This window comes from Mastacembelus armatus, chromosome 13, assembly GCF_900324485.2.
Source record: "Mastacembelus armatus chromosome 13, fMasArm1.2, whole genome shotgun sequence".
Classification (NCBI taxonomy): Eukaryota; Metazoa; Chordata; class Actinopteri; order Synbranchiformes; family Mastacembelidae; genus Mastacembelus; species Mastacembelus armatus.
In genome coordinates, this window is record NC_046645.1 from 15,333,844 (window position 1) to 15,347,587 (window position 13,744).

A 13,744-nucleotide genomic window follows, 5' to 3' on the forward strand; every position below is an offset into this window, starting at 1 on the left:
GTGGCATAAAATGGGCAGACTGATCAAGTTTTATGTGAATTATTTTACTTTATTTGCCGAATGTTGTCTAAATGTCTTGAAACTATCAATCAATCATCTATTGATATTCTGTCAGGGGAAGACATAAACCATTCTGTTATTGCAAGGATAAGCTAGATATCTTTCACACAGCCTGGAAAAAAATTTAAATATTCATCCATTATCTATACCTGCTTTTTCCTAATTAGGGTCACGAGGATCTGCTGGAGCCTATCCCAGCTCTCTTTGGGTGAAAGGCAGGGGTACACCCTGGACAGGTCACCAGTCCATCCCAGGGCCACATAGAGACAAACAACCTCACACACTCACACTCACTCCTATGGGCAATTTAGAGTCACCAATCAACCTGACATGCATGTGTTTGGACTGTGGGAGGAAACCAGAGTACCCGGGGAAAACCCACACAAGCACATGGATAACATGTAAACTCCACACAGAAAGGCCGGGTTACAAATCAGGAACCTTCTTGCTGTGAGGAAACAGTGCTAACCACTCACCCACCGTACTGCCCAATTTTAAATATTAATGTATTTATTTTTATTGAAAGACTCCAATGGCTTTGCTGATCACACACAGCAGACTGTGTGGAGGAGACTCCTTCTGCTGCCAACAGCAGTCCAACATATAAACTTTGGAAAAGTGATTCATGAAAGAACTTGACTGTGCCTAGGCCCTTGTAAGATGTTGGTCAATGTTCCAGGTGCATTATGGGTGGTGTAGGATACAGTGTTGATCTATACTAAGAATAAAATTCAGATTACCACAGCATCTGCTTTTCCTCTTTAAAAAAAATCTTCTCTAATCGAAGTGCAATATGCACACAAATAGTGACTACATTTATGTTTTCTATGGAAGAAAGCGTTTTTTTTTTTACAGTAAAGGAGCTACACCTTCTAGCCAGCTGCTTCAGTTGAAGTATTGAAAGGAAGGCACTCAAAACATACTACTATTGTCAGATTTCATAGTACCATTAGTATTTGGAAGCACTGTATAATAGTACTTTTACTGCACTTAGTGGCTCAGGGAAGAGATGTATTTTTCTAAGGTGTTGTTCCATGTTACATCCATCAACACACAGTCAGCTGAATGTTCAGTGGTGTCAGAGTTTCATCATCCTTACACTTACATTTTCATGTGGTGCTTGTTGGGGAAGCTCTCTGTTACCTCTATAGTCAAGTCTGTCTATATCTTGGGTGCAGATTCTTCTCCTGTGTGGACACACTCAGATCCCTCTCCCCTCTTGACGTTTATTGATTACTGTCTCTATCCAGTGTATGGAGCGTCCTTCTCCAACATCTGCAGAGTCTTCCGGACTCCCTTCTCCACCCTGCGGAAATGTAGCCTCTTCCAGAGGCTCTGCTGCTGCTGGCGTCCCCACTCTAGATCCCTGAGGAAGATCTGTTCAGAGGGAGGACTAGGTCACTGACACACATCTAAAAGCAGTCCTGTGGGAACTTATTCGTATTCTTCTTCTAAACCTGTCTGTTTTTTCTGGCAGTTTTGTACCAGTGTTTCAAGTCTAAAACAGAGGTCCACATTAGATACACATCTGCAGAAAGACAGAGGCAGTGAGAGGAGGGAGTGGTTTCTGTGCTAAAATATGACAATAAAATCAGGGGGAAAAAAAATAGAAAATAGAAATAGAAAAGAAAAATAGAAACTATCAGTAAATTAGCAGCCAAGATGGAGATGATGATGATCATATGGTAAAAATAATATAAACTTTATTAAGTTTGTATTATGTGTATGTTTCATTCATTAATTTCTGATTCATATTCTTTTATGTTAAGGCATTTTATTTCTTAAGTCAAACAGTGGTTAACTTCAGTTGTCTTGAATTACTCATATTTGCGCATATCAGGTCAGGAAGTGGTCCCACTGAAACATTAGTCCTCAGTTAAAGTGACTCAACAGACCACAGCCTGGCTTACAACAGCATATCCATTATTTCTGGAATCTGCTTCACTCAGAGGGGTCCTGTCTGTGTTACAAAGGAAATGCAGTGTTACTACAAATTCATAAGAAAATTTACTTTAAACCCATGCTCTGGCTCAAATTTGAGCTTATTATGTGCCTAGACTGATTGTGAAGAAAAGCATAAAACAGTTTTATTTTTTACTTTTTAAGGGACTGCACCCAAATGATGCTCTAGAGTATCTCCAGAATAAATATGTTATGTTTTTTTCTGTGACTTTTCTTCATACATTTACAACCCATTCATTTTTTAGCTTTGTCTTTCACAAGAGTGTATAAACAGCAAATCCTGTGAAGATGGCCTGAATCCTTTAAAGTCTAACAGGGGCAATGGACAATTTTAAATCCAGTGCCCCATCATCATCACCCTCATAATCGCCACTGTATTTTATTTTTTCACATGAACACATTGGTGGCTAGGGGCTTGGTGGGTTCAGTTGTTTCCACCTATTTCTCCTTGTTAGTGTGTACCTTAAGCTGCTGCTTAACACGCTGGCGGTCCCAGGATGAGGCGTTCTCTCGTATCACTCTGAGGATGGGGTGCCAGTCCTCGGAGATGTCTGAGCCTTCAGTAACTGAAGCCAGGACTCTGACCTTCCGCCCACTGCCGTCCTGACTCTTGGGAACACCTCGGACATACAGAGACTTCTTCCCCACATCGCTGAGAGGGTTCAGGTACAAGCTACACAAAGACACATGACAATGTATCAACACAGAATCTTACTAAAACATGGATTACAGGTGTGACAGTTGATGTTAGGGCTAGTTAGATAGGGCTGCTGGTGAAAGGTGACTTTCCAGGATCATGTAGGCCCCATTGTTTACTACTTCCTTTAGATCCTTTAGGCACATCCACCTGACTGATATTAACACTACAGCTGATGACAAAATTTACAAGGTTTAGGTAAAAAGATTATAAGACTAAAGAGTAAACTAAAGCAATTCTATAGTTTAGGTTCTGGCGTGTGGCAAACACGATGAATAGCTGTGGATAAAGAGCTGTTTACTGCAATGTGTGAATGCTAGGGTGTTCCCTGCAGGCGTCCACCAGAGCCAGAGCAGCGTTGTCTCTGATGTTGTTGTAGGCCACGTTCAGCTCCTGGAGCCCTGTGTGCTGCTGGAGTTTCCCAGCCAGTTCCAGGGCTGCCTGGTCACCCAGCCCAGTGTGCATCAGGGACAGGTGTGTCAGCGACTGGTTCTCTGGCAGGGCCTCCAGCAGGGTGCGGACTCCAGAATCTTGCAGAGGGTTGTCACACAGCCTGGAGAAAAAGTTAGAATAATGAACCATTTCTGGACTTCTGCCCAGGGGCCATTTCTTTCTTTCTTTAGAATATTCAAGTAGTCAATGGAAACACATATCTGTTAAACATTAGAATTTGTTGGGATAGCCATGGTCCCACCATGACTGCTCCCATGGAAACTAGTTCTTAATTGTGTTTGGTAGTCTGTGTGATTATTTTAGTTTTCCATTACTGAGACAAAACAGCTGTGATGCACTTTTAACTACCAACAGCAACAAACTAATGACATTTAATAACATGACAACATTTCCACATTTATTTGCTGCATAGGCATCATTAACATCTTGCCTCACTCAAAAGTGCAAACACAGTGACTTAGCTTGAAAGAACTTGTAGAGCAAAGCTGGATCACCAACTGTGGCCACAGATCTCCAGGGGCCCTAAAAGCCCCACATTCACCGTGTGTGTCTGACAATTTGTGGTAGTTTCACTTAGTGCACATTGGTTTGAGAACATGCACCACTAAACCATGACATACAGAGCCAGGTGGTTTATGCAGGCTCCAGTGGCAATAAAACAAGGGTCTCTCTTTTCTCCTTTTTCAAAGTATCACAGTCAATCTCAGAGAGCAGAGCTACTGAAAACATGCTGTGCACAAATAACAGAAAGTTGAATATTCAAATCAAAAAACAGCAGCTCAATAAAGTGAGGGCTCATTGGAACAGAGTGTAAAAAATACAGACATGATTGAAGGTCTTACTGTAGAGATCTGATAGCACTCTTGGGGTTTCGTAGCAGATCTCTAAGGATGATGCAAGAGTCAGGACCCAGACTGTTAAACTGCAGGCTGCAAACAACAGACACAGGAAGGCACAACAATCATGACACACAGCAGACACATGCTAGACAAACAGGGAGTCACCCAGTCAGTTAAATTCATTTAAAACAGTGCTATGACTGTTTAACCCTGATGTAACCCAGTAAATGATCATACTCGAGATCATTTACACAGTGGCAAAGTGTTCACTTTTTGCACACGTTGTTGTGTTTTAATAAATCCAACTTAATAACAGAAATTTGCAATTATTTCTAAAAATTTGCTTTCCTTTTTGAAGTGAATACTTTCTGATGCCACTGCACATATTTCATTATCAGCATGTGTCAAGTGCAGGTACTTTCCTATATGTAATAGGATAAAAAAATCATCTAATTTCTTTGAAATGTAGCAGCAGTAGTAGTACAACATGTACTATGTTTAGCATCATGCAAAAACATAACATTCCCTTCAGTCGTGACCTTTTGTTATTCTTATTTGGTTATTCTTTTCACAGCACAGCACAAGAGAACAGTTACTGAGCTGGTCTCACTTGAGATTGCGTGTGTGTCTGAAGGCGGGCCACAGGATCTGAAGCATGTCATTCGTCAGGAGACAGGAGGAGAGGTCCAGCCTTTCAAGGTGATAACTGGAGGAGGGCACACAGAGACACTGACCAACTCTAATTTCACTATATTTGCTAGACAATTTAAAATTGTAACGGACAATCTCATAGTGATAGCTGAATGCCTGTGACTTCTTTACAGGGCTGTGGTGCTCACAGTTTAAATTGTTCTAAACCAGTTTACTAGTTTGTAAAGGTTTACCTTGCAGGGGTGCAGGAAAGCACTGAACTCAGTATGAAACATTTGAGTGGCGTCATACGAATGTTACTGAGGGGAATGGCTCTGATTGTGGCAATAACCTCTGCAGTCAGTCTGGGGTTCTGAAATTCATATAGAAGGACCAGGAGATCCATCAGCTCTTCTGGCGGCTGTGGCTTGCTGAGCTCTAGAAATAAATAATAAAAGCAGAAACAAAACATTATGTATACTGCTTGTCTAAAGCTGGTTTAAAATAAGTGTACTAAGCAAGCACTAAAACACACTTCCTCTTGGCCCCATCTTAGCGCTCACCCAGTTATATTTATTGGACATCCATTTTACAATCTATTGGTGACAATGTACTATGATGTTCAATGTTAGTGATGTTTTGCAGTAGAGGTAAAAAAAACAAACAAACTGAACTCCCATTTGAGCTTCAAACCCCTTAGATCTCAGTATCTCTGCATATTCCTGTCAAAAGTAACTACAAGGGTGACAACCTTCCAAAGTTTAATTAAACATACTGTGTCTGAATGAACCTCTGACAAGATACTCACCTCTGACAAGATATTTTCTAAGAGCACGTGTGATCTGGGCCACAGTAGTGCTCTGAATGGTGCAGCCAAGTTGCTGGAGGAGGACACGGTTACCGTAATGCAACAGTCCACCCATGAAGATAGGGTAGAGCTCAAATGGCTTGCCTTCACTGTACTGCTTTGGCTGAGGGCCATGGACTCCCAGGAGGGTTTGCTCCACCTGATCCAGGACATCCTCGTTGTTGCTATCCTCAGTGCGGAACAGCTCAGCGGCCATGGTCCTCGCTATGCTACCTTTGTTGTAGGTGCTGATTTTCTCATATAGCTTTGGAAAAAGCTTGATGAGGTTGAACACAGCAAAGATTCGGAGGGGGATGAACTTGGAAAGGATGTTGAAGAGGGCACCGACATCCTCACTTGCCTGACCAATGGCCACAGACACTTGACCAGTTAGCTTCTCCAGAGCTGATTTGTTCTCTCCTAGAACCACGTAGAGAGCTGCTAGGTACTCCTGCATTTCTGGGACACTAAATACATACTGCCTTTCATCACTCTCACTGAGTTCTTTTGGTAAATGCTTACCACTTTCTACACAGGGAACCAAGAAGAAGTCTAGCACATCAGTCTGGAACATGGCCAGCTGACGTAGCTCCTCATCTGTCTTGGTCTTCCCTCCTATCCACTGCTCCAGTTCTTTCTCTGAGAATGATGTGCGTTTATAAGCCACACCATCAAACGCCAGTTTACCAACTGTACGGACTACATACAGCATCAGAGAACTCTGTTGCTCCTGAATGGGCACATTTGTTCCTGTCCCTGTGCCCAGCACTTCACCCCCAAAGTTGAGCCTCAGGAAACTAGTGTAAATGCCAGTCAGCGTGCGGATGGGTGCCTTGGCGTCTGTGAAATGGAGGAAGTGTAAGGTAGCGCATGTAAGCCAGCAGTAGGAGGGAAGAAAGCAGGCTGCAGCCAGCTGGCTTTCTCTCTGGAGGTTGAGATAAAGCAGTTCTACAAGAGCCTGGGCCTCCTGGTAAGGGGCAGTTTCCCCACTCTGCTGCAGTAGGCGGCTAGTGAAGTATGCCCGCTGGCGGTCTGGGTCGTTGAAGCCAAAAATCTGTGCATAGCGACTCACATACTTCTGAGGGATGCGGTCCAGAGCAGACAGTCTGGTGGTGACCAAGATGCTGGCCTGGGAAACATACAGCAGATGATTATACTTTTGCTTTTACTTTTCTTCTCCTATACACTTTTAATAAATACTTTAAATTTGCACACTTTTTGATATTTCTGCATGAACACTTGTTTTTTTGCCTTTATGGTGAGTACATTTCCCCGCTGCTGGGATTAATAAAATTCATCTTATCTTATCTTACCTATCCACCATAATCAAATCAACACACTTCAGATATAACTTTTAAAAAAATCTGTATTTCTTTCCATTACTTAGGACACCTCAGTTACTTCATTTTAATTTTGCTTGGGCAGTAACTCAGCATGTCTCTGAAGAACAAATTAAGCTCGACCTCTAATAAAGATCACCTGGACTTTAATAACTCACATGATAAAAGTTATAAATTCCCTCAGTACAACAAGACAGGCAAGTCAGCACCAAATACATGGTGAGGGGTGTAACCTTGTCAGTTTAAAAAAACTGGGCTGAGATGAACACCACAATTTTATAGAGTTTGTGGGATTTAGGACAGGGAACAATACCTGTCCCTTACCTCAGGCAGGAGGTACTTCCTCAGCAGGTTCACCACCACTACACCTGGAGGCAGTGCTTCATTAGGATCACTGCACAGCTCTGAGGACCCTATACGGAAGTCCAGATTCATCTTTTCCATCCCGTTGAAGAGAAAGAGCACATTCTTTGCCTGATCTCCCTCCCCACTCAGCAGGGGGTGTTTTGTCAGGTGGAGGTACTTCCTGCCCACCATGTCCCTTAAGGAAGCCACCCTGTGTGAAAAGGGGGTTGTCACTAACATATCATTACCAGTGTAAAGCAGCAGTCATTGTGTACTTGACTATAGTGGATGTGAATGATCAACACTAACTGTAGTGCTCAACATCAAAGCATGTTATAAATTAAGATATTACATTAACTACGGACTACTATGGATCTGAAGAGATAAGGCTCCAGTCTGCAATGTATTTCACTGACCTTAGTGATAAATCACAATTATAATTACATTCACTAATGAACAGATAAAAGACAAGTTTCAATTTCACCTCTGTGTCCCCTTCCTCGCTTTGTCTACACTTTTTAAATCTGTCTCTGAATCTTACTTTCTTTTCTTGCTGTCTTTTCAAATTAGTTGGACAAACTTTCCTCAGACCCTGGGTTCTAGAGTCTATCCCTGGCAGACATTGATTTCTTTTTCCATGCAGTATATCTTTTTCATCCGGCATCTCCTTGATGTTCATTTCCTGCATGAAGAACCATGAAGTTCAGACTCATGGAGCCGATCGAGCAGTCAGACAATTACTGTTAAATCTAATAAATTATTAGGGAATATATGTAATGAATAATGAATTCTTCTATCATTCAAAATGCTAAACATGCTGCTTTGCAAACATCAGGATGTGATGATTTATTTTCTCTTTTAAATCAGCTCAGTTTTCTAGGCTTTTGAACTGTGAGGGGGCTCGAAGAATGTGAAAATTCTGAATCATTTAATGGAAATATTATCGTTAATGATCATATTAATCATAAGAGTTATTGGTTTCGGGAGTAACTGGATCTAAACAGAGTGACCATTATAAATCCTTAATTACATGTGTGTGGTTGGCTCTGATCTTCATATCACATGATTCCACATTCCACAGTCAAACCTAACAAGAGACATATATCTTACTTTGATAGTTGGCTCAGGTCCTCACAAGAGAAAGGCACCAGCAGTTTGAAGTGGGTCAGGGTGGTCCCACTGCACCAATCCAGAACCAGCTTTCGGACCACCGTACTTTTCCCTGTTCCCACTGCTCCATACAGCAGCACATTGAGCCCCCGACCCTCACAACAATTGCCAGTGGACTCAAACAGCTGTTCCACAGTCACAGAGGGGCTAGAGATAGCCTGGGTTTGAAAAGGGGAGCTGACCAGTCCTGCTCTCTCCTCAGGCTTTTTTTCCACAATCAGTGGATCCACATGCATGGTCTCTGGGCTGAAGTACCCACCAAACTGTCTCTCCTCCTGAGGAAGGTGACTGAACCACAGGAAGAGCTTCTTCTTGTGGATCTCTATGGGATCTGTAGTAAGAAAAAAGTATTTTGAGTGTTGCTACCTGAGTTTTGCTACCTGTTTATATTTCATGGGTAGTCTGATACCATGGAAAAGCTGGGCACATCAGTATTTCAGAGTACTTGTGAGAGAAATATTAAAACAGAAGGGACTGAATGAAAGAGGCAAAGGGCCAGATATTCTAATGGATGTGGGTCAAGTTCTGAAAACACATCCCATTAGACAACTCAATAGCTTCTATTAATTAGAAGTGCACTCCAGACAGGTTAATCACAGGATATGCAGCACTTTTACAGATGGTGGAATGGCCTTTTAAATAACCAGATTTTAATTCCATTTTGAATTTTGATGTTAATGTGTATATACTGATTATTTGGAGAGATACTCTGGGGAATAATTACACACAATATCTTATAGCTTTCTCTCCACATTTCATTGCTGCAAACCCATTTGGAGCTGTTTTTGTCACAAGAGGCATTTGCAAAGTGTACACTGTCCTTTTGATCCAGGAAACAATAACTTTGGGCTTTGTGAGGATATGAAACTAATTTGTACATCGTAGAAATTCTACTTTTTAGTCAACCAAAATCAGAAGGCAAAAACAATCAGCTTTCATTCGACCCTAACCAGCAGTAGAAACACTTTTACAACTATGGATAATGAATAAAGCACCTGTGGGAAAACATTAGCAGCCCATCAAATTAAACTTGAGACTACTGCAGACTTGACTTACCACTGCTGCTGCTGCTATTGCTGCTTCTGCACCTGCTCTTGTATACTTGAATAGACCAGGGCCAACATTTAAAGCCATCAATGCCTGTGATATTACTCCTATACCTACCCTTGAAAAAGGTCTATTCACATCATAAACTGGAGGTGTGGAGTTTGATCATGAATATTTAATGGGCAGTTATAACAACAAAGCTTGAATTGAATTGAATTGAATTGAACCTGTTTCTGAAGAGGTGGTTGCACAGAAGACCCTGTGAAAGTGAAAGCCAGGGGCTGGGTACAGAGAAACATCCACCTTCCTCTTCCACCTCCATAATGAAAGCAGCTGACTCAGCTGTCTGAAAAACACAGCACACATATTTCTTCAGCTGGCATAACACACACTCTTTACAACAGGCAAATCTACTGAGACAAGTTAGAAATGTTAGTGTAATTCCAAAGCCAACGACTCGCTTTCCTCATGATAAGGGGGTTTCAAACTTATCCTAGATCAGCCTCACATGGTGGTTTAACAGCAGTGTGCAGCTGCAGTAAGGCTGTTTGCAGGTTGCAGCAGGTAAACTGACATAGCTGCAAGCACATATAATTACACCCTGCAACACAACAGCGACTTATCTATCTATCTATCTATCTCTTATCCATCTAGTGCTGTTCTGAGAAGCTGACAAAGGAAGGTCCAACTGGCCCCACAGGCCTCTTTGAATGGCAGTGTGTGAATTTAATATATGATGATGAATGACTCCTACCCAGAAGGCAACAAGCTTTTTTTTTAAAAAAAAATACAATGAAGCTCATGACTTCTTTACTACCTCTTATTGTATTATTACAGTGATATATGAAACACTTTGCAAACCACCTATTACACTAGTCCTTACACACATATTGTAAACAAGCGTCAAAATGTGTGTCTCTGTGAGGGCACACATTAAGTTTGGACCTGCAATTGCATTAACAGTAATAAGAGTGGACAAATGTCACAGTCAGAATTTAGGTTAGCCAAACAGGCAGCATTTTTTTAAAATGCCAGCACATATGAACACAAAAATCTTGCCTTCTGTAACTAGCTACATTTCATATTGAGTTTTAGCCATTTGATAGAAGGACAACAGGCTGAAATCATCTGATCTGACAACCTTTAATGTTGGTATGGTTTCTTAATTCCATACCCAGCAGTTAAAGAACAACATGATCAGACATCTGTCCTGTGGTCCCCATTGTTTTAGCTCTATATTTGGTCTCCACCATCTCCTGAGGGAGATGTCTGGCTCTTTCTCTGGTAAAGGCTCTACATGTGTCTGCCTGCTGTTTGCTGCTGAAGTACAGCTTTAAAATGCCAAGTAGCAATCTACTGCAGTCAAAGAGAAGCAGAGTTATTTATGACACACATCTTTACTAATTAGAATAACTCAAAAAATGAAGGTGTCTTGCTTTTGATGAATGAGCCAAATATGTGTGGTTAATTCTGTCATAGTTGTGTGATAGGAACTGCCCTTCCATGGTGTGTTAACTAAGTTGTAATGGCTCAATGATTCTGTGAAACATAAGTACATGTAAGTATGTATAGATACCATGCTAACGCCTTCATAACTATGACAACATACTCAACAATGTATGTTACTGCACAAACTGGTTTTCCAAATAAAGCCAAAGCCAGCTCAGGGTATCACCTCTGTTCCCAAGAAGTTTATTGCATTCTAAGAAAGTATGTTTCTAAGAAGTTTAGTACATTCTAATAAAGTATGTTTCCAACCTCACTGAGTCATCTTCAGGCACAATGGCAGGAGGAGTGATTAGCTTCTACAGTTCAGCATCTTCAAAACATTCCCTTCTGCTGAGGGTGTGTTACACAGTTTAACTCACTTCAATGACCACACAGTGGTGACAGTGCCTGGTGGCAGCAACAATAACACACAGCCATTAAAATGAATAAGAGCAGCTGCAGGACAAGCAGAATATCAGAAGAAGAGACTGACTATAAGTCACACATATTCAGCAAAGAGGCAGTGAAGAAACTGGCGTAGCTTCATTCATCTCATTACAGATCAGAGTGGTGACCTTTAGGTGGTGTTGAAACATGTTTAAACACACTGCGATGTAAAATAAGGTCATCACATAGCAAGCTGCGATTGACAATTAGTGCAAACTCACCACACCCAACATCTGGGCTCAGTGTGTTCAGCATGGTGGGCCGTTGTACATGTGATTACACCCAAACGCCATGTCATGCAATACCATAATGCACTTCTAAGCATGCATGACAGAACCTTCCTCCCAAAACAGGAGCAGTTACACAATAAGTCATCAGACTGTGAAACAGGGCTGACTCCAGGAAGACAATCACTGAACACCAGGCCAAGATTTAAGCCTCAGTATCAGTCACCAACCTGTGTGGTGAGCTCATGCTTCTGTCCTGCGGCCTCTTACCGTCAGGGAGTATTCTGTGAAGAACAGTTCATGTATAAAGTCAGACTTCTGGTGCAACAAGGATCTTAAAGACACCCTGAGGAGTTTTTGACCATTAGAAGCACTATGGAGCAATGTTTTCATGAGACAGGTCACTGTTTTGTTTGCAGTCTATACATGCACATGCGTCTATGCACACAGTATGATAATGGTCAACAACTGGTGGTAGCAAAAATGCACCAGCATTGTCAAGCAAGAAGTACTGCCCACTGGCTTGTAAAATAAAGAGTTAATTTCCTGTTTGTTAACCAGCAAACTCCACAGGGTGCTTTTAGCCATTTCAAAATAATACAGATAGTTGGCATCCACTATGAAATGTCACATGTGCAATCTTATTCTCTCTTATCTAACTTGTTTGCATTATGAAAAGATTAGGAGTAAGGTGAAGGGCTCAAGTGCACATCAGGTAAATCTCAATTCCCTGAATTACATCCACATACATTTCCTTAGTGTTGTGATGACAATGTGAGATGTGAAAAAAATACAAGGAAATGTGACAAAAGAGGAATCAAGAAAAAACAAGGAACAATACAATATGGGAACTAAGACGTACAACCTCAATTCCCAAATAGTTGGGACGCTGTTTAAAATCTACATAAAAACAGAATGCAACGATTTGCAAATCTTATAAAGCCATATTTTATTTAGCTTAGAATAATAGAAAACTTTTCAAATGTTTAAACTGGGAAAATGTACCATTTAAAAAAAAAAGGTGATTTTGAAATTGGCGGCAGCAACGGATCTCAAAAAAGTTGACACGGGCAACAAAAGGCTGGAAAAATATTGTGCCTCTGAAGAGCTGGAACAGCTTGAAACTAATTTAGTGAAAAGCTGCGTATACCAAGTGTCGAACAATTTCAGAATAATGTTCCTCAATGTAAAATTGGAAAGAGATCAAATATATGGTCCTTTACAGTAAATAATGTCATCAAAACATTCAGAGAATCTGAGATGACGGCATGACAAAGGCGTACACTTTGGAGACGGTCCCTAACTTCGGCTCGTCGTTGTACCTTAGTACAGTCCTGTCGCTAAGTTTCCAAAGCTCCAACACACTGTGGACTGTGAGGTAAAAACACCGCCTGTGCAGCACCACCAATGTTTTAGTCTGTAACACTAGAGTGTGTGCACCAACCAGACCCACTCACTTTCTTAGAGACAGTGTAATTCTTTGTAGTCTGGCTGGTCAGGCTACGTGCACAACACGTCTGTCGAAACTAATTCGTCTCAAAAGTTACTTAAACTTACAGGTGTGTAACAGCTGTGGGCACAGTGGACCGCTCAGTCTGGTCCGACTACAATGGAAAAACGTCAACGAGCAGCAACAAAACCGTGTGTGTCCGTGTCCCCTTCATGTACGCACACCCTAAAGCCAGATGTCACAGAGAAGAAGCAGATAACGGAGTCTGGACACCGAGGTCAACTGGCTGACTGTCATTCAGGTTGTACTGTTCCTGTTGCTAAAGCTCTATGCAAACCACAACCGCTGACTCTTCTTCTTCCTTTCAAATGTATGGCAAACACACTTACAAGGTGCATTACTGCCACATACTGGTCTGGAGCAGAAGACCACAGTAAATAAATAAACCTTCAATTCTCTTTATCAACCCTGTCTCTTTTTAGATAGTTGTTGTATTGACATTATGACATTCTTCTTCTTCTGCTTGTGCTGTTTACTGACAGTTTTAGTGTTTCACCACCACCAGTTGGTAAGGAGATACAGGTGAAACTAAAAAGGTCATATCAGAGTTTCCTTTTATATTTCTGAGGTTTTGAATTAGGTGCAGTTGGTAGGACTGTAATATTTACCCTGTATGTAACATCTTTAAGTCTTGCCATTAATGTCTTATCTTTCTTGTGTGTTGCCATATATCTCATTTAAC

The 13,744-nt window shown here is 41.4% G+C and overlaps 1 protein-coding gene across 2 annotated transcripts; it reads right to left on the minus strand.

Moving 5' to 3' along the window:
• Nucleotides 1-886: 886 nt before the first annotated feature.
• nlrx1 (NLR family member X1) lies at nt 887-13,352 on the minus strand. 2 transcript variants are annotated; one of them, XM_026298658.1, is made up of 12 exons: nt 13,110-13,352; nt 11,783-11,836; nt 9,618-9,736; nt 8,284-8,674; nt 7,153-7,384; nt 5,450-6,617; nt 4,896-5,079; nt 4,622-4,717; nt 4,015-4,101; nt 3,021-3,272; nt 2,485-2,695; nt 887-1,437 (listed from the first exon to the last, which is right to left on the minus strand). In XM_026298658.1, the coding sequence occupies exons 2-12, from the start codon at nt 11,797-11,799 to the stop codon at nt 1,303-1,305; spliced, it is 2,892 nt and encodes a 963-aa protein (XP_026154443.1). In that variant the 5' UTR covers nt 11,800-11,836; nt 13,110-13,352; the 3' UTR covers nt 887-1,302. The 2 variants fall into 2 exon arrangements, with proteins under 2 accessions (XP_026154443.1, XP_026154444.1); XM_026298659.1 differs by lacking the exon at nt 11,783-11,836.
• Nucleotides 13,353-13,744: the final 392 nt, after the last annotated feature.

Bases quoted from the DNA above. Each gene is read 5' to 3' on its own strand.
- nlrx1 (XM_026298658.1), bottom strand. The intron at 6,618-7,152 runs GTAAGGGACAGG...TATGTTTCCCAG, and splicing joins GGAAGTACCTCCTGCCTGAG to GCCAGCATCTTGGTCACCAC. The intron at 2,696-3,020 runs GTAAACAGCTCT...GTCTTTGTGTAG, and splicing joins CCTAGCATTCACACATTGCA to CTTGTACCTGAACCCTCTCA.